We start from the raw sequence: 21871 nt of genomic DNA, 5'->3' as shown, positions 1-21871 counted from the left end.
TTGTTTTCTTTGCCCTTATTAATGAAACTATGATTGAGCATTAATTTAGATACAAGTAGTTACACTACATGAAATCTATTTTTAGGGCTGCCATATAAAAGAATGAGTTCATGTCTTTTGCAGGGACATGGATGAAGCCACAAACCATCATCCTCAGCAAACTAACACAGGAACAGAAAACCAAACACCACATGTTCTCACTCACAAGTGGGAGTTGAACAATGAGAACACATGGATACATGGAGGGGAACATCACACACTGGGGCCTGTGGAGGGTGGACGTCAAGGAGAAGGAGCAAATTAGGACAAATAAATACCTGATGAATGTGGTGCTTAAAACCTAGATGACTTGTTAATAGGTGCAGCAAACCACCATGGCGCATGTATACCTATGTAACAAACCTGCATGTTCTGCACATGTATCCCAGAACTTAAAGTAAAATGTTTTTAATAAGATATTTTTATGAAGAAAAATTTGACAAAAACTAATAAATGTGAATAAAAAAGTTAAAAAAATTAGGTTGCTATTCAGGTCAAGGAGAAATAGAATCAAATGAGCTGATATGTATACCTGTTTATACACACAAATATGTGTATGTGTCAGATAGGCATTCAGGGAAAATTAAATTAAGTGGGGTCAAATTGAAATTAAATTTAAATTGAATGCCTAGATTTCTTCTTCGAAATCAAAACAGCATATGCATATGCATGCAAGTACCAATGAATGACAAAAAGGTTCTAAGGCATGAAATCAGGTAGGTCAGATACAGTGAAAGCATCTCTTTCTAATATTACTTAAGTGACATAGGACAGAGAAGGCACAGGACTAACAGAAGACAGATTCTTAGACAGTATTATTACTGCCTAGCCAACTAACCTTATGTAGTTAATAGTCTTAATTTCCTAATTAGAGAAATTAATCCTTACTTTATATTCATTAGGCTTATTTTCTAGAAAATAAAACTTATATGCTATAAAATATATACCTGTTTCCAGAATCATGAAGGACAAATGAGATGATATATGTGAAAGAATTTTGCCAACCACAATGTATTATTATAAATCTCAGGTGTTATTACTACTGCTGCCGCTTGTCTTCAAAATAAACATTGCTGTCAATTAGCATTTAAACCTAGCATATTCAACAGAACTCACATTCAATTGTGCCTTTCATTGTTTATTCTCCAGTAAATATTAAAGCCAGTAAGCTGAACTTCTTACTACCAAACTGTTCAAAACAATTACATCTGTAGATTAAATCTTTTCCCAGAGTTCATGCAAAATAGTGATCTATTTTTAAGCACAAAACTACCTATGATGATCACTTAAAATGTATATTGTAAAGCATAAAATTTTCTTTAGAAATCATTTCACAGTGAAATGGAAATGACACCTCTTTTCCTTTATCACATACAAAGTTTCTTCAGACCTTCTTCACATATGAAATAACAATACAACAGTACTATTTTGAAAGATCTGTCTTCCTAACATTTGCTTTGATGTCTGAAGTAGTAGAGGCAGTGCCTAGACATTGATATTTACATTTTGTTCTATAATTAAATTATATATTAACTTCTAATCCCTAATTTTCCCATTGGACTAAGGTAAATAGATATTCTCAATACAAGCTTCTTAAGGTCAAACATCTGACAATTAGCTATGATTTACAAGGGAATGTTACATAACAAATATACCTTTAAAAATATTTAAGAACTAAATGACTTTGCCTTTAAATAAAAACACTATCTTCAAATACATATTTTCCAAAGTAATATTACTAATATGAATGGAAATATAGGAGTTCAAATAAATCTAGCATAGGAAACTGCAATTTTCTAACATTAAGTAAATGCTCAGTTATATGTTGAAAATAGCCATGATAATAGTGAGCTAACATCCTTGTGTGGCAATATAACATAATGTTAAAAGCATAGGCTTTTGAACTGAGTGAAATGAATTTGGTTTTCCAATCTGTAAAATAGGTATGATAGTATTTGCATCTCACAGAGTTATTGTGATGAAATGTTATTACCTGGCAAGTGTTTAAGAACTGGCACACAGTAAGTACCCCAAATAAATATTTATGATTATTATTATTAATTTAGTTCTATTGATAATCTAGCAGTTGTCTACTTACAGATCAGTAAAGCCTATAATACAAAAAGATCCTGAGGAATTCCCTGAGTTTTCAAACTTTAGTATCTTATCTCTGTCTTCAGTTTGATTTGCCATTTAAAAAGTCCAATTTGAAATCTTCTAAGTTTTTTATTCTATCATTAATTAAAATTAGTATCTTTTTAATGGTGATTAAACTGGAGAGGATAAGTTTCCATAAATTTAAAAATAAAACACAACGCACCAGCTCATTTTCAAGCAGCTGACTAGAAAAGTCCCATACCTAATACAGTTCCAATCTTATTAGTTAAGACAGAATCTGTCTGTTCAAGCCATCCTCCACCACTGAGTCCTTCTTTAAACTTGATAAGAATAGACTGATTACTTAGTAGGACAACAAGAATCCTCATGGCTGCTGTAACTGTGGTGGAATGTAAGTGTTCCTCCATAAACATCATGATCCAGTCAAAACCCAGTGTCTTCACCAGTTCTTCACAAGCTCTATTGAAAGACAGATGGATTTAAAAAACAAGAAACAAAATTAACTTCAGAAATTAGATTTCAAATCAAAAAGGAAAAAGAAGACTGAGTTTCATTCTTGAGACATTATGAATTTCGGGGTTAAAAAATATATTTAAAGTCAATGACAATTTCTTTTTTTGACTAATATGAATTAACTAGTACTGTAGTAGCAAGTGGTATAATCACTTTTAAAGAGATTACTTACTGCAAATTAATGCTTGTCTTTTCTTTAGATGTATAAATTAGTTTTAGCAAGATATCCAGAAGTCTATTCCTCAAAAGTATAAGATTAGCACATACAAGACCTCCAAATTCCTCTTCAGTTCCTAAAATAAAAATAAATACATTAAACCTCTCTAGTAGATAAGCTAAAATAAAGTATCCAATGTAGTTCTTTGAAATCTTACTGAAAAATATATCTTTTAGAAAGCATTTTCTCCAGGACTGCTTTCCACCAACATGGACAAGAAAAAAGGTCAGCTAAATATTTCTCTTCAGAACTCTGAAAATTGTTCATTTACATTTGACATTTCCTAAACTAGTGATACTAAGGCTATGAGACCTTTTTTACATTAATATTCCCCTCGCCTTCCCAATAGGGGGAAAGTCATCAAATGAAGACCATGCAAATAATAATAATGATAATAATAATGACCACTGACTCTCAACCTCTCAAATCCTTAATTTTTTGTTTCTTTTTTGAGAGATACAGTTAAATCTACCAAATTTAAACACTGAAAATAGGAAGCACAGATTTACCCAAAAAATGTAATACATAAAGGAAAGTTAGAATTAAATAGTGCAGAAGAAAGGCAAGGTTGCATAAATGCATAAAAGAGAAATTAGAAAAAAAAGGAAGAAACAGAGCTCAGAGGTTCTCAGATAGTGCTGGAAGTACACAGAACTGGGTATCGACAACCCAGAGTTCCAAGCCCAGCTCTAGTCCAGCAGAGCTGTAAGTTACTGAGTCACAGGCCTTACAGAGGCACACCTTCTTTTCATGTACTTTGTAGATACTGTGTTTCTTACAAATTAAAGGGTTGTGGCAACCGTACATACAGCAAACCTAATGCGGCCATTTTTATTTTTATTTTTTCCAAAAGCATGTGCTCACTTCATGACTCTGTCTTATTTGGTAACTCTTACAATGTTTCAAACTTCTTCATTATTATAATATCTGTTATGGTGATCTTTGATGTTACTATAGTAATAGTTTACAGGTGCGACAAACTGTACTCTTATAAGACAGTGAACTGAATCAAAAATGTGTGTTTTGACAGCTCTACCAACTGGCCATTTCCCTATCTCACTCTTCTCAGGCCTCACTATTCCCTGAGACATAATAATATTGAAATTAGACTAATTAATAGTCCTAAAATGGCACCCAGATGTTGGAGTGAAAGGAAGAGTCATGTATTTCTCACTTTAAATCAAAAACAAGAAATAATTAAGTTGAGTGAGGAAGGCATGTTGAAAGATGAAACAAGCCCAAAGCTGGCCTCTTGTGCTAAAAAGTTAGCTAAGTTGTGAATACAAAGAAAAAATTCTTAAAGAGAACTGAAAATGGTACTCCAGTGAACACACAAATGATTACAAAATAAATAAAAAAAAACAGCCTTATTGCTGACAGAAAGTTTTACAGGTCTAGATAGAAGATTAAATCATCTACAACAGTCCCTTAAGCTAAAACATAATCCTGAGCAAAGCCTGAACTCTCCTCAACTCTATGAAGGCTGAGAGAGGTGAGAAAGCTGCAGCAGAAAAGTTGGGGGCCAGGTACACTGGCTCATGACTGTAACAAAACATGAGGGAGGCTGAGGTGGGAGAATCTCCTGAACCCAGGAGTTTGAGACCAACCTGGGCAACATAGTGGGACCTGGTCTCTAAAAAAACAACAAAATGAACAGATCTATGGTCCCAGCTACTCAGGAGGCTGACATGTCAGGATCTCTAGAGCCCAGGAGGTCGAGGCTGCAGTGAGCCACGATGTGCCACTGCATTCTAGCATGGGTGACAAAGTCAGATCCTGTCTTGAAAACAAGCAAACAAACAAACAAAAAGAAAAAACAAAGAAAGGCTGGAAGCTAGCAGAGAATGGTTCATGAGGCTTAAGGAAAGAAGCCACCTCCATAACAAAAGTGCAAGATGAAGCAGCAAGTGCTGTTGCAGAAGCTGCAGCAAGTTATCAGAGGATCTAGTAGATTATTAATAAACATGGCTACACTAAACAACAGATTTCTCCAACGGACTTCTGAACAGATTTTTTCAACAGCTTCCTATTGGAAGAAGATGCCATCTAGGACTTTCATTGCTAGAGGGGAGAAGTCAATGCCTGGCTTTAAAGTTCCAAAGAACAGGGTTGACTCTCTTGTTAAAGGTTAATGTAGTTGGTGACTTTAAGTGGAAGCCAATGCTCATTCATCATCTTGAAAATCCTAGGGTCCCAAGAATAAAGCTCAATGTACTTTGCCTGTGGTCTCTAAATGAAATAACAGATTCTGGATGACAGCAAACCTGCTTGCAGTATGGTTTACTAAATATTTTAAGCCCATTGTTCAGGCCTACTGCTCAGAAAAAAAGGTTCCTCTCAAGATACTACCAGCGCATTGACAATGCACCTAGTCATCCAAGAGCTCTGATGGAGATGCACAAAAAAATTAATGTTGTTTTCTTGCCTGCTAAGACAACATCCATTCTGCAACCCATGGATCAAGGAGTAATTCTGACTTTAAAGTTTTATTATTTAAGAAATACATTTCATGAGGTTATAGCTGCCATAGACTGATTTATCTGATGGATCTTGGCAAAGTAAATTAACAATCTTTTGGATAAAATTCACCATTTTAGATGCCATTAAGAATAATCATGATTCATGGGAAGAGCTGTGGCAGAAATAACAAGAGAACTAGAATTAGAAGTGAAGCCTAAAGATGTGACTAATTACTGCAATTTCATGACATAACTTTAACAGATGAAAAGCTGCTTCTTATGGATGAACAAAGAAAGTTGTTTCTTGAGATGGAATCTACTCCTGGTCAAAATTATTTGAACATTGTTCAAATAATAACAAAGGATTCAGAATATTACATAAACTTAATTGATATAGCAGTGACAGTTTTGAAAGGATTGACTCCAATTTTTAAAGAAGTTTTACCATAGGTAAAATTCATCAAACAATATTGCATTCTACACAGAAAATTTTTGTGAAAGGAAGAGTTCACTGTTATAGCAAACTACATTCTCCTATCTTTGCTTTTATTATTATTTTTAATTGACATAATTGTATACATTTATGGGGAACAGTATATTTCAATACATGTGTACCATGTGTAATGACCAAATCAGAATAATTAGCATGTCCATCACCTGAAACCACTGTTGTCTTATTTTAAGAAATTGCCACAGCCACCATCCTAGTCAATCAGCAGCCAACAATATCCAGACAACACCCATCATCAGCAAAAATTACGTTTGCTGAAGGCTCAGATGATCATTAGCATTTTTTAGCAATTAAAAAAAAACTTTTAAATTGAGTTATATACATTTTTTTTAAAGACACAATGCTACTGCACACATAGTAGGCTACAGTATAGTGTAAACGTAACTTTTACAACACTGGGAAACCAAAAAGTTTATGTGACTCACTTTATTGTGATGTTAGCTTCACTGCAGTGGTGTGGAACTAAACTTGCAATATTTCTGAAGTATTCCTAACACTTTCCTTCATTCTAGAACTAAGGCTCAGGCTAAACTTTCATGGTTATATACTTTTACTTGTTTGGGGGCAATGTACCTTTAAACTGTCCTTTAAAATGCTAACTTAGTGCCTTAACCATTATGGATACTTCAAGCTACCAAGAACTCAAGATCTCCACCTCTTTAAGGGATAGAGGCTGGTAATTTGCAAACTGCCTTATCGAAAGAATATCATAAAACTGTTATTACTCTAAGAGCTACTTCCTTTTAATTTTTCTACAATAAAGTAATAATCTACACAGAAATTTAAAAATTTATTTAACTTTTATGTCTCCTTTTCTCACTGTCATGGTTTTCATTTTTTGGAACACCATATTATACTCAAGTCTTCAGGGCATATCAAATAAATAATAAATGTCATATACTAATAAGACTAGCAATTTGCTTCTGACTTTATTATTTCAAATGGCCATAAAGTGATGATGAGCATACCAGTCTAATCAACTTGGTGCATCAATAGAAAAATTTATGAATTTATACATCCCTACTTCAATGTTCCTATATGAAAGTAAAATTTACAATACTACTATGGCTATTGAATTCAATGGACAGCTAATAAATATAGAAACCAGAGAAATTTTTTTCCTACTTTTTCTTTTTTTTCTTGAAAGAGAGAGAGTCTTACTCTGTCACTCAGGCTAAAGTGCAGTGGCACAATCAAAGTTCACTACAGCCTCAACCTCCTCAGGCTCAGGGGATCTTCTCACCTCTGAGTAGCTGGGTCTATAGGTGCACACCACCACACCTAGTTACTTTTTGTAGAGATGGAGCTTTGCCATGTTGCCCAGGCTGGTCTTGAATTCCTGGGCTCAAGTGATTTACTTGCTTCAGCCTCCTAAAATGTTGGGATTATAGGCATGAGCTACCACGCTCAGCCCACATATTTTTTATACTTGAAATAAATACATTATATATTTCAGCAATCTTTAAAGTACTTTTACTACCTAATTATAATGAATCAGCCTATATTAATTTAGAACTTAGAAATAATCTTTGCATTTGGTTGGATAATGTAGTAGTTAAAAGCTTAGAATGCTGGTTTGGACTACCTGGGTTCCAATATAGTCAATGGTATGATCTTGGATAAGTTTCTTTTATTTATTATCTTTCTGGGCTGCAGTTTCCTCCCTATGATAATAATTGTAATAGTTTCCTCCTATAACAATAATTATATTATTACAAGTATAATTGGAATAATAGTACCTATTTCATATGGTTATTACAAAATTATATAGAGCACTTAGTAAGTATTCAGTAAGTGTTATTCATTGATCTGATCTTTATACGTCTCATTCACTGCTAATTTGTTTCAAGTATTCAGTAAGTGTTATTCATTGATCTGATCTTTATACATCTCATCCACTCCTAATTTGTTTCACCAGAGAAATATCAGGATCATTCTAAATGAATTGGCAGTAGGTAACTGTCAGGGTCCCAAACCTGTCACTAACATACTGTGTAATTTGCAGCAAGTCACTTAGTTTTTCAAATCTCTCCATCTTTCCTTTGAAAATCGTGATCACACCACTTTCTCTTACTAATGAAGCACAGGAGAGGCTGTGCTCGGGAAGGACAGACAACATGGAGAACTCCTTTGGAAGATGTGATACTACAACAGTAGTTCTTCTCCACCCTCTAGGTGGATGGGGTGGTATGGGTTTAAGTGAAACAATCTATATGATATGATTTGGGAATAATGTTATAGGGTGATAATGTAAATAGGCTGAACAAATGTAAGATTCTGTGAATTTAATAACAGAGGTCAATCTAAACAAAGGTCCTTTCAATGTTTTCCAAGCAACTCTCCTATCCTAGCATATACAACAAGAAAAACATATGGGAACCAAGAGGGGAAAATATGTACTAAATGAGGAAAGGTTACCAGAAACAGTGCTTGTGATGGATCCAGGAACTTACAACACATGAAATTATTTTTATATTATAGCTATATACACTTTTTCCCAGTGAATACTACAGATTTAACAGGGAAGTGAAAATAATAATAATACAGATAGATATACGAATATAATTTAGCAAGTATGTTTCTGAAGAGAAATACATACATTAAAAAATCAAATAATGTCCAAATTACACTGGAAGAGTTTACTATTTAAACCAACATTGCTATGAATACTCTAAAAATAGAAAAGATTTTATTTTTAAAGTAAAATTCATACCCTATTAAATTTTGTAGGCAATACTGTAATTCTGCATATTGTATAGGCTTGATATAAGAAAAATACATTAGAAAAAGGCCAAAAAATGTAAGGAGAAAAGTTATGCATATATTATATACAACCACATATAATTCAGTTCTAATTGGGCCAGAAGAAAAAAGAGGCATAATATTTACAATTCACCACTATCTTCTCCAAGCTCCAGAATCAACTTACCAGTGTCAAGCTTCTCTTCATTATTTATTTCCATTACTACAAATTTCTCACAAACTGCAAAGGTTGGCAAAGTAGAAGAAATAAACTGGCCAAATCTTTAAACAAAGGAAAACAAGGTTATGGATCTTCTTTTTCCTCTTCCCAAAACAAACAACAAAGTACAAAGAAACAAAATACCAAGAAATAAAAACCAAACAGTACTTATCTTAACCAGCCTTTTAAGGACCGTTAGGTGATAATATTTAGTTTGCTTCCTCTTGTACCATCCCAAGTAATATTATATAAAATAATGCTTTCAAAATATGGGGAAAATACAGTTCTTCAGAAATACCAACTCTTTAATACACTAACATGCAAATGGTTTTAAAAACCAAACAACATACATATTTGAGTGTCCTAACATTGCCTGGATGGATCTATTGTACCCTAGAGGTTAAGAAACTTGGGTTTAGGTATATGATTAAAATCCTAGAGTCAAGGGAACAGAAGGAGAAAAAACATCCTGACTCTATCACTTTCTAACTATGTGACCTGGGGCTTTGTTTATTTATAAAGTAGGAAAAAAAGCAAAAAAAAAAAAAAATTACAGGTTTAGGTAATAATTTCAGCAAAGTGACCACTGCAATGCTAGGAATTGCTTTAAATATACATTCTTGACATAATAATAATTATAATTCTCCAAAATAATTCTTAAGTCACCAGGTTTAAAAACATGTTTTGAAGGCAAATGAATAAAAAAAGTGAGTGATTTACAAACTATATAAATTAGAGATTAGTCTATGAGAATAACTGAATAAATAAGTATGATTTCACCTAAGATACTTGGTAGATCACATGAACAGTACTGAACAAGTCCAGTTTAAGCAATTCTCTACTTGAAAAATACTCAATTGTGTAGTTTGCTTTTCTTGTATTCCTTCTATAATCCCCAAATTTTCCAAAATGGGCATTCTCATGTGAATATAAGAACATTTCTACAGACATGCCATCAATGTCTTAAACCACATTGTCTGTAAAATAATATTTACAACATATAAAAATTGTGAATATGCAATAGTAAAATACCACAATCTGTTTGAGTAACAGAGAATAAAAAACAGAAGTGGGACACTCATCAGTTAGAAGTGTGTGTGCATGCTTGTGCATATACACTTAAAAATTAGCAAGGCTTAGGAAATAGGATTAGGAACCAAGAATTCCTAGACTGAACACTTTATACCCAGGCCAATTTCACTGAGCTAATTCCTGCATCTTTTCTCACCAAGATTCTATTATTCACTAGCGGCAACAATTAGCTTTGCTCCATCAAGGCACGATACTGTCTCACTGATGTTTTCCATGCCTCACAAATATTGTCAATAGTATTAACATTACAGGTGTTATTACACAGCCATAAAAACCAATTACATTCATCTCATCCATCTTAACCTCATTGGTACTTTTAGTTAATAAAAAGACAAAGACAAAGACAAGTTTTCCCTACCTGAGCAGATCATTGCTGTTGGGAAAACCTTGCAATAAGAAGCTCAGCACATTACTGATAGCAGCAATAGTAGGCTGGGATAAAGACATATCTCGAAGAGTCAGGAGCAGCTTTGGGATTAACTGGAATTCTCTCATTAATTTGGCATTCTTCGAAGCTTCACTATAATAGAAAGAAGGTTTTATACACTGTACTATCACCTTTTCTATAGCTGAATAACTAACTGCATAGATATTAACTAATACCTGGACTCTGTGAGTAGTTCAATAAAGTGTTCAAATAAGGAAAGATGAAGTTCATATGGTGCATGGAGCCAGACCTATAATAAATAAAAACAGTAGTGTATTTAAGGTTAAAAAAAATACCCCAAATGCCAAACCAACAAACACCAATACAGCACATGGAACTTATTTCACTTACATAATTATTATTTTGTAAACCTCTATAAAATCATTTACATGCAGGAAAAAATCATTATAAATTGGCCAAAAAAATGGCCAAAATGATGGAATTATCACACTTCTAAAAGCTATTACAAATATCCTCCATATGCTAAAGAATGTAATGAAAAGCATGAAATGATGAGGAGCCAAATGAAAGAGAACTAAAACCCCAAAACAAACCTCTGGACATGACAAATAAAATATTTAAAATGAAAAATATACTGTATGGCATTAATAGCAGACGAGATACTTCAGAAAAACAATTCAATAAACTTGAATACCTAACAACAGAAATTATTCAGCATGAAGCATAAGAAAAAACACTAAAAAGGAATGACCAGATCTAGTGTATTAGTAATTTGAGACAGTATCAAGCAACCTAAGATATGCGTAATTGGTGTCCAGAAAAGGGAAGGCGGTGCCAGGAAAAATCACTGAAGAAATAATGGCTAAAAATTTCAAATGTGATGAAAATGACAAATTCACAGATCAATAAACCCAAGCAGAAGAAACACAAAGTAGACAAAGGGGACAATGAAATGACTGACATCTTTAATGTGTGAAAAGAATAAAAACAGTCAATTAGAATTCTATTACACGCAAAAAATTCTTCCAAATAGAAGAAAAAAACAGAAGCCTTTTCCAGATGAGAAAATTTACTGTCAAAATTTCTGTAATATAGAAATGTTAAAAGAATATCTCTAGGCAGAAAAATAGCCCAAGATAGAATGTAGATTATGCAAAGGAATAAAGAATGATATACATGGGGTCAAATAGAAAATAATTATAAAATGTCTTTTGAAAATAACTGATCATTTAAAGCAAAAATAATCTAAACTACTGTAAGGATTATAAACACATAGAAGTAAATGTATACAGCAATAGCATAAGGATGGAAAGGGAGAAATGAAAGTCTCTTATTGCTAAGTATTTATAAGGTATAATATTCTTCAAAGATGAAATTATTTTAGATGCATATAATAAATTCTAAAACAATCACTAAAAAATTCTATATATTATTGCAATTATTTTACTTACATTTGTCAAATACTATTCTAAAAATTTGGTAAATTAGATATTTATAGATTACTTGTGGTTTGGGGTAATTAGGGATGCTATATGAGGCTGTAAAGTGAGCAATGTACCATAAAATAAACCAAACATGTATTAAGCAACTAAATTTCTGATGTTTGTGTATTGAGTCTTAATCAGAAATCTGAAAGTGAAAATAATCCTTGATTTAAATGTTTCAGTTAACATAGGAAAATAAGGTCAGGCTGGGTTAGGTAGGTTCCTAGTGTTCCCATAATTCTGTCTCCCTTTATCTCTGGGCTTTCACAAGTTATATCATCTATTTCTTTGTCTTTTTCTTCTAATGGACTAAATGCCTTCAGCCGTGGACTCTTTGACTTTTCTTTTCACATCCTTAGTAACTAATATAGTACTTGCCTCAAAAATACTCAGCAAGTGCTTTTTAAAAGAATAGGAGGTTTAGGTATTAGAACTTTGAATACTAGACTGAGAAATGTGAATGTGTACTTTATTAGTGTAGAAAAGGAAAATCACTGGAAGTCCTTGAATAAATGATATGACTATGCCTTTGAAAGAATGAGGTCCCAAGGGTTTGTATGTAGGACAGCCTGAGCAAAGAAGAAAAAGAAGTGATAGTTATCCTAGTATGAATAGGAGAAGGAGAAGAATTGATTAGGGCTTGAATTAGGATACAGCAGTAGAAGCAGAAAAGGCAGACTATGAAATGTGAAAGTAGAACCTGTATGACAATATCAGACTGTTTATAGACAGGGAAGAAGGAAGCCGATGTTTTCAATTTCAAGCCTTGGTGACCAGGGGAATAATGGTGTTATTAATAGAAACAGAGAAGTTAGAAGGAAGAACTAATTTGGGGAGGGATGCTAAGTTCAGTTAAAGTGCTGCTGGGACATAAAAATGGAAATGTTGAGCAAGAAGTAGAAATAAGTCTGGAATTCAGGTGTCAAGGTTAGAGATTTAGATTTGAAGATCAACTCCATGGAGATGAGGCAGTCAGCCTCGGTGAAGAGTTTAAAGGAAGGAAAACAACAAATAAAGGAAAATATAAAAAAGTAAAGACGGACATCTTCACATCAAATAATGAAAACATCACAGCAAGAAAATAATAGAAAAAATAGTAGAAAGACATAAAAACCAGGATATTAACACATGAGCCAGCATAGGAAGTATAACTTGAAAGAATATAAGAAAAACAGACTATAACCAATACTACTGAGAGCTGGGGATACTGAAAACCAAGTACAGGCCATAGATTTTTATTTAGAGGGAAGCTTCTAGTAAGATCTTTGAAAATACAGTATCAAGACACATTGTGAAGGATTCAATAAGTCACAAAACAGAGCTTACAGTAGTGGTGAGGAAGAAGAGTTAGGGCCTAGACGTAAGAGTTAGCAAGCATTAAGTGCTAGGCATTAATCTGGGTGATAGCAACACGAAGACAAAGAAGATAAACATGATCTCCGCAATCATAAAGCCCATAGATCCTAGAGTTTCACAGGCATATATTACATAAGTTTAGCATATAGTGGCTAACATGCAAAGTGCTGTAAACAAGAAATTAAATGAAAAAAGGATATGAGTGATTAAGTGTTGTCTTGAGAGGACAGAGCGTAAGCTGTTATGGTAATAAGTAGAAATGAAAATGCCTTTGAAAGAATGGGGTTCCAATAGTATGTAGGACAGCCTGAGCAAAGGAGATAAAGAAGTGATAGTTATCCTAGTATGATTAAGAGAAGAACTGATTAAGACTTGAATTAGGAGATAGCAGTAGAGGCAGAAAAGGAAGTCTATAACATGTCACCATAAAATGAATGATATTTTACAATGCAGCTGTAACCAAAATTACAGGTCTAGGTCCTATTTATCAAGGAAAAGTTTCTATCAGAATCGTCTGATAAAACTATGTTTGAGTCATGCAATGCCACTGGTAGCAGCAAATTAGCTAGTTAGGTATATGCACTGCACCATTTCACTTCTAAAATGTTTGCAAAATGGAATATCTTTGGAGAAAAAGAACCCTAACATTCTACGTTTTATATTTTACTAAATTATTTTTATATTAAACATGAACATCATAAAATTATAGGACTTTAAACACATTTTAGAGATTAAAAACAGTTTATAATCATATGAAGTAAGAAATGCATTCATTGATTATATATTGCCAATTATGCTTATATACATACTTCAAAATCACAAAGGAGGTCCTGGAAAGCAGTTGAATTTGGAATAATGGAGGTCTCATGTCCACTATCAACAGTTCCCACCAAAGAAAAAGTTAGATGCAGGATGTGGCTATTAAGAAGGGAACGTTTCTTCTTAAGAAGCATTGCCAGTAACTACAAGAAAGTAATATCAAATGCTGGTTGATAAATCATCATATATATTCATTACACACACACACACACACACACACACAACACTCAAGAATCCTATGCAGATGAATTCCTGAGATTTCTAAGTTACCTTCTAAATTTTTATTATGACAATATAACATTAGGTAAAATCTGAAAAACAAAGGAATCCTAACACTCTGTTGTTAAAATATTCACTTTTACATTTACCCTTTTGATTCCAATATAAATATTTAAATAGTCATCATGTGCATAAAACTGTATGCATAAAATTGTATGCACATGATAGTAACTACTTAAATACACACTTTTTCTCTACATAAAGTATGTTTTTTCTTTTGCAACATAGTCTTCATTATTACAATTTTTAAAAGGCTAAATGATGATAGTCTATGGAATGCTTAGAGTATACTTAGTCGTTCTCTTATGAATGGTATATTTAGATTGTTCTAGTTTTTCATGATAAACAGTACTTCAATAATCATTTTGAAAGTTTTGAAAAATAAAACACTTATCAAAATAGTGTAATTAAATCTATACAATACAGTAAATAGTATATTCATTATCATTCATTATCAATAAACTAATGGCTAAACTTGTGGAAGGCATTTATACTTCATCTGTGATAGAAGGTTTTAATCTTGCTTCAAACATTTGTTCCTCTTCTTATAAGCAACTTTTTGTCAATTCTGGTATAGACTGTGGATACATGAATATTTCCCATTTTTCTTTTTTTGAGACAGAGTCTTGCTCTGTCACCCAGGCTGGAATGCAGTGGGCAATCTTGGCTTACTGCAGCCTCCACCTCCCAGGTTCAAGCGAATCTCCTGCCTCAGCTTCCGATGAGCTCAGATTCTATGTACATGCCACAATGCCTGGCCAATTTTTGCATTTTTAGGTTTCAGGAATAGCAATGGTGCACTTACTATGTAGGGGCTTTCACATCTCCTGAGTAAGTAACAGAGATAAAAGGGTGTGAGGTAGAGGGGAGAGACAACAAAACAGGAAAAGCCTTGGATCTACCATGAATCTGGCAATCTTTTGAGGAAGGGGGAATAGGACCCCATTTCATTTCATTCCTACTTCCACAGAGAAAAACAACATTCAAACCAGCCAAACTTTGTTCTGAAAATATATTCAATGTATTAAAGCTATATTGAAATAATGTAGCCTAACTAAAGTGTTTAGTAAGATTTGATAAGATAGGAGAAAAAGGATAAAGCAAAATAAAGAAACAATACATATTTTCATTTGACATACATTAGTTTTCATAAAACAACTGGCTTTTTAAGTTTACTTGGACAACATAATTCTTCCAGAGTTTGAAACAACATAATGAAAAGCAGAGTATTTTTGGTGCCAGGTGAAGTGACGGCAGTTTTACAGTTACAAACCTGGTAGCCCTTGATTCTTTCCATTTCTTTGCTGGCTAGTGGGTTACTCTTGACCACACAAACCAGGGCCTTGACTGCTGCATATAAGCCTTCCACATCAGAGGCCATGGCCACCAGGCCCAGGATGGCTGCAGCTCCACCAATATACTGCAAAGTAGTGGCAACAGGCTTAGGGACAAATGTTCTTACTCCTGATTAAAAAGACAGTAAAAAATAATTATGATAAATTCCCCAAGTGAACAAGAGATGTATATATCATCTTGACAAGTTTTTAATTAGTATTATTTTAAAAATATCTTCTGTCTAAAATGCAAATTCTAGGGAAAGCACTGCAGGTAGAATTTGAAAGAAGGCAATAAAAACTGCTAATCTACATTCTGTCACAGGAGATTGGGAGTAGACGAGTGGGCAGAGAAGAGCTGGGCTTTACAGCAAGCACAAATGTTTCTACTGTGTAGCTTTGGGCTGCACTCAAAAGTATGGAGGTCTTGAGAATGCATTCCTAAGTAAGTGAGAGTGCCTTACTAGCTTTACTAGCTTCTGTTGGGGAATAAACTTGGGGAGAATAAAAATCACTTTAACTCTGTGAACTGGGGAAAGGCCTGGAGAAGTCATCATGGCAGGGATGATACATTTCCTATAGATAAGCCAAGCAATGCACATTACTGACCATTACCCAAAGCTTCTCTTGGTTAAGTAATCTGAGTAACAGTACATCAGTGACTTTAGTAGAGCATAAGTTTATAGAAACACAGTCCTGGAACTGTGTGCCAATTAAAAAAAAAAATCACACCTACAATCCTAACATTTTAAAGAGGCATTATTTGAATGTCACTTACCTACTGATCAAGATTGAGTTTTAAAAAATAAAACTAACATGCATATTATATTTCTATGTGCTCTGTATTCATAAGACTTTCATTCCTTCTTTCCTTTTTGTTTTTTGAGAGAGGGTCTTGTTGTCACCTCGGCTGGAGTGCAGTGGCTCAGTTACATTCATTGAAGCCTTGAACTCCTGGGCTCAAACAATCCTCCTGTCTAGGCCTCCCAAAGTGCTGGGATTACATGGTGTGAACCACTATGCCCAACCCACAATACCTTCATATATTATGGTGCTGGATTTTGAAAACTAGCTCCTAAGATAATTAGGGCCAGTATAACTAGTTTATAGATAAGAAAACTTAAGTTCACAGAGCTTAACTGTATAGCATAATGTCACACAGTGAGACAAGAGGGGCTAGAACCTGTCTCTGAACTCTTTATTCACTGCTCCTGCTCTTTCCATTGTACCACAGGGCTGCTATACTTTAGAAAAGGACATACCACAGTTCTCAGTAAGTAGTTTTTGAATTAAAGAACACTATATCATGTGCTTTAAAGAAAACTTTTATCAATGCGATATTATTATTATTATTTTTTTTTTTTGAGACGGAGTTTCGCTCTTGTTACCCAGGCTGGAGTGCAATGGCGCGATCTCGGCTCACCGCAACCTCCGCCTCCTGGGTTCAGGCAATTCTCCTGCCTCAGCCTCCTGAGTAGCTGGGATTACAGGCACGCGCCACCATGCCCAGCTAATTTTTTGTAGTTTTAGTAGAGACGGGGTTTCACCATGTTGACCAGGATGGTCCTGATCTCTTGACCTCGTGATCCACCCGCCTCGGCCTCCCAAAGTGCTGGGATTACAGGCGTGAGCCACCGCGCCCGGCCTCAATGCGATATTATTAAAAAAAAGATTTATGCAATTCACTGGGACAACAAATATTGCCAATGACTGATAAATAAATTGAATTCTGACCAGCATGCTAACTTTTTATTAATCTAAAAAGGGACCAGTATTATATACTGATTTACACATTAAAAGGCACAATCAATGGTTCTGAATTTTGGATGGCCTGATTGGTTTACGTCTCAAGATCCTATCTAACAACAACAAAAGTTTTAAGCAGACATGTACAAGGCTATATAGAATGTCTACTCTCTAAACTTTTATTATAGTTTGAGTCATAGTGTTTATACTTAGAAGCTCTTATTTCTAGCTCATTTCTAAATTAACAGAAAAACTCATGAGCTATACCAAACCATGAAACAATCAATAATAGTTCTGAATTTTGATACCTGTCACTAAATGTAGTTTGAAATCTACCTAAAAATTACATGAAATTATATAGTCAGTGCTCATCATTACTGACAACAGGAAAAAAGTGAGTGAGATTTTTTATTTTATTTTAAGTTCTGGGATACACGCACAGGACGTGCAGGTTTGTTACATAGGTAAACATGTGTCATGGTGTTTGCTCCACCTATCAACCATCACCTAGGTATTAAGCCCCGTATGCTTTAGCTATTTGTCCTGATGCTCTCTCTCCCTTAGCCCACCTTCCTTGACAGGCCCCAGTGTGTGGTGTTCCCCTCCCTGTGTCCACGTGTTCTCATTGATCAGCCCCCACCTATGAGTGAGAATATGTGATGTTTGGTTTTCTGTTCTTGTGTTAGTTTGCTGAGGATGATGATTTCCAGCTTTATCCATGTCCCTGCAAAGGACATGATCTCATTTCTTTTTATGGCTGCATAGTATTCCATGGTATATATGTATAAGTTAATGGGATTTTATGAAAGGTTATTATTTTAAGTTGACTGGAATTTGAGATTGTTACATTTCATCCCTAAATATTGCATGTACACTATAGGTCAGTGCTATAAAATATGAACTTAAATACTGTCCCTCAAGTGAGGAAAGTGAATGCAAACTTGAAGGCAAATAAAGAGATTTGAAATAACAAAGTCCACTTACCCAAGTATCCGATCAGAGCAGCCCCAATTGTCCGTGCAGATCCATTAAGATGTCCTGCTGAATTGTGTATCAACTTCACAGGAGTGGCATTCTCATGTGAGGAAATGCCTAACTGAAAAATAGGAAAGGAAAACAATGTAATTATATAAGAACAATTGCAATGTTTTGATTGGAAAAGAAATCAAACACATGAATGATAACATATCTTTCTCTCCTCCCTTATCAGAATACTGAAAAATGAACATTTATGTTCAGCCTAGTGACTCCTACCTATAATCCCAACACTTTGCAAGATAGAGGCAAGGGGATCACTCAAGCCCAGGAGTTCGAGACCAGCTTGGGTAACATGGCGAGACCTCATTTCTACTAAAATGCAAAAAATTAGTCAGGCATGATGGTACATTACTCAGGAGGCAAAGAAGGGAGAGAGACACCTGAGCCCAGGAGGTGGAGGCTACAGTAAGTGGAGATCGTGCCACGGGCACTCTACACTCCAGCCTGGCTGCATTTACCTTTTGGAAATGTACAAACACCTCCAAAGTATGGAAACTCATAGCAGTTACGTTAAATACAATTTACTAAGATAAAGATGGCAAGAAGATCTTGAGACACAGCTTCAGGGGTCTTTCTGACTAAAGTTCTATGGTAGTGGAAAGGTTGTCTTCACCAATTGCCTAACAGTATTTCAGATCAGTGAACATATTAGCTTTATTCCACATCCAAGTAAACTCTATATAAATTATTCAATATTTTATAGATAAAACATGCCTACATAAAGGAATCTTACATTTTGTACATTCATAAATATACAAGATCTATTTTCAAGGAAAATATAACTTTAATTTTGTTGTTCACTATAGACTAATGTACAGTTTATGTTCCTTAGAAGAAGATATGTATATGTATCATATATATATATATACACACACATATCTACACACACACACACACACACACACACACACACAGACACACACACACACATACCACACATATATACAGACAAAACTCTGCCTAAGAGTGGTCAATACTTAAAGTTCCTGGTCTCTTGATTTCCTTCCCCTTGGACTTTGCCTTTGATAATCAGCCAAACAGTTTATCAAATTCACTGATGAGATCACCTTGCTAAACCCCATAGTCAGTCCTCACTTCTCATCTTACTATGACCACTTAACACGTTTCCAAAGTGAATCCTTGATCTTACAACATTAGGCCCTCCTGCTTTTTCTCCCTTCTCACTGATTGATACTTCTCAGTCTTTTCTGGTTCTTCTTGATCTCCCCAACTCCATAACACTGGAATGTCCCAGGGTTCAGTCTTTAAACCCTTCCAGTTCCCTATCTACATCTAGGCTTTGGTGAATACATGTAGACTCATGGCTTTAACCACCACCTGTATAAATGAAATCCAGATTCACATTTCCAACGACCTTGAAATCTCTGCTGTGATGTCTAATACACTTCTCAAAGTTCCAAAACAGAATTCTCAATATTTCCCCCAACCGTACTTTTCGTAGTTTTCTCAAAATCAGAAAATGTGACTCCATTTTCCTAGCTGTTCAAAAAAAAACCCTGGACTCCTTAACTCTCTCACCTTCCACACCCATTTCAATTCCATCACCAAAAACTGTTAGGTCTACCTTTAACATATTCCTTGAGGCAAGTGGGGTGGCTCACACTTGTAATCTTAGCGCTTTGGGAAGCTGAGGTGGGTGGATCACCTGAGGTCAAGAGTTCGAGACCAGCCTGGCCAACATGGTGAAACTCCATCTCTACTAAAAATACAAAAATTAGCTGGGTGTGGTGGTGCTACTCAGGAGGCTGAGACAGGAGAATTGCTTGAACCCAGGAGGTGGAGGTTGCAGTGAGTCAAGATTGCACCATTGCACTTCAGCCTGGACAATAAGAGTGAAACTCCATCTCAAAGAAAAAAAAGGGAGCTGTGGTGGCTCAGGCCAGTTGTCCTGGCACCGAGGCGAGGCTATGCATTCGAGGCCAACCTGGGCAACGTAAGAACCTCTCATTCATTAAAAAAAAAAAAAAGTATGTATATGTGTGTATATATATATATGTATGTATATGTATATATATATATACACAGACATCTTGAATCTGATCACTTCTTATCAACACCACTGCTATTGCCCAAGTTAAAATCACCATAATCTCTCATAGGAATTATTTATCGTATTGGCCTCATAACTTGTCTCCCCACTACTACCTTTGTGGTGATAAAATGTAAGTTATAACATTTCCCTCCTGTGTCTGGAACCTCATAATGCCTCCTATCTTACTTCATCAAAGCCAGTGTCTTTACAATTGCCCCCGGAATCCTAAACAACCGACAGCCCATCATCTCTCTGGGCTCCTCTCCTACTGCCCAGGCCTTCTCTAATTTTACTCCAGCCACATTTGTCTCCATGGCAGGCATGTACAGTACTTTTCTCCAGGCCTTTACACCTGTATTCCTGGAGTACAAAACACTCCACCCTCATATGTATATCCCAAGCTCTCTATTCTGTGGTTTGTTACCTCATCCCTGTCAAGTCTTTGCTCAAAATTCACCTTCTCAGTAATGCCTCCTTGAACCACCATATTTAAAACTTGAAGCTTCTCTCTTTCCCCTTCCCTGCTTTATTTTACTGCATAGCACTCATCACCTTCCAACATACTTCATGATTAGGTTATTTCTTTATGTATTATCATCTGTCTCTTCTACTAGAATGTAGAAAACATAAAAGCAGAAATTTTCATTTTATCTGCTGCTATGTCATGAACTAAATGTTGCCTGGCATATCATAGGCCATTCATTAAAAAGTTGAGTTGTAGCCTTAAAAACAGTAATTGTTTTCATTAGTTTTTCTAAAGTTAAATTTTTTAACTGCCAATATAAGTAAAAAGTTAATATGAATTATGTACTCACAACAGAAACTGTCACTTTTCCAAATTAAGTTACATATCTACATGTGTTTTGGCCTACATTTGAAGTCAAATTAACCAAACATAAGCAGTACATGAAAGGTATGATATTCAGCAATCACTCATAATTGGGTAGTATCCATATAAGGCTCTGAGGTATTTCACCAAGAAATCATTCTGCTTACCTGCTTAGCAATGGCTTTGCTATCCAATTTGTTATACACTTTCCGGATTCTTGCCACTGTTAGGGAAGACACAGAGAGTGCATAGAGGCCAAATGACACCTTCTCCTCTGGTACTAAGGACACAGGGGATGGAACTACCCCTTCGGATTTTGCATCTTTACCTTCAAAAGAATAATAATTCTTTTCAAAATCATCAGTGATTCTCATCTTAAAACAAGTTTCTTATTCTTATTACCATTTTTAAATGAAGAGGCTTGAAAATCTTAAAGCAGAATAAGAGAGGTAAATTTAAAAAATATTTTACTTAATTCTCAGCTCTTCATTTCTTTAATTAAAAAATGGAAAAGGATATCCAGTCATAGAGTTCTACATTGTAAGTGCTACTCTTAAAGCATGTTTAACATATAGCACAATGTAAAGGAAGAGGGAAAGTTTTAACTGTTATCTGACAAATTATAGAACGTCCC

The 21871-nt window shown here is 34.8% G+C and overlaps 1 protein-coding gene across 10 annotated transcripts in view; it reads right to left on the bottom strand.

Moving 5' to 3' along the window:
* WDFY3 (WD repeat and FYVE domain containing 3) overlaps positions 1-21871 on the bottom strand; it is a 296888-nt gene that overhangs the window by 91570 nt on the left and 183447 nt on the right. For all 10 annotated transcript variants that reach the window (XM_032239698.1, XM_032239700.1, XM_032239705.1 and 7 more), the window contains 9 exons: positions 21405-21565; positions 18302-18413; positions 15511-15701; positions 13949-14101; positions 10515-10588; positions 10270-10431; positions 8787-8881; positions 2843-2963; positions 2399-2616 (listed from right to left, as the gene is read on the bottom strand). In XM_032239698.1, coding sequence (XP_032095589.1) covers positions 2399-2616; positions 2843-2963; positions 8787-8881; positions 10270-10431; positions 10515-10588; positions 13949-14101; positions 15511-15701; positions 18302-18413; positions 21405-21565 — 1287 coding nt within the window. The remainder of the gene's footprint in view (positions 1-2398; positions 2617-2842; positions 2964-8786; positions 8882-10269; positions 10432-10514; positions 10589-13948; positions 14102-15510; positions 15702-18301; positions 18414-21404; positions 21566-21871) is intronic.

The sequence above is a fragment of the Sapajus apella genome, unplaced genomic scaffold, assembly GCF_009761245.1.
Source record: "Sapajus apella isolate SASKATOON/1434 unplaced genomic scaffold, GSC_monkey_1.0 scaffold45, whole genome shotgun sequence".
NCBI lineage: Eukaryota > Metazoa > Chordata > Mammalia > Primates > Cebidae > Sapajus > Sapajus apella.
The sequence above is the reverse complement of the archived record's forward strand: the minus strand, read 5'-3'. Positions and strand labels throughout refer to the sequence as shown.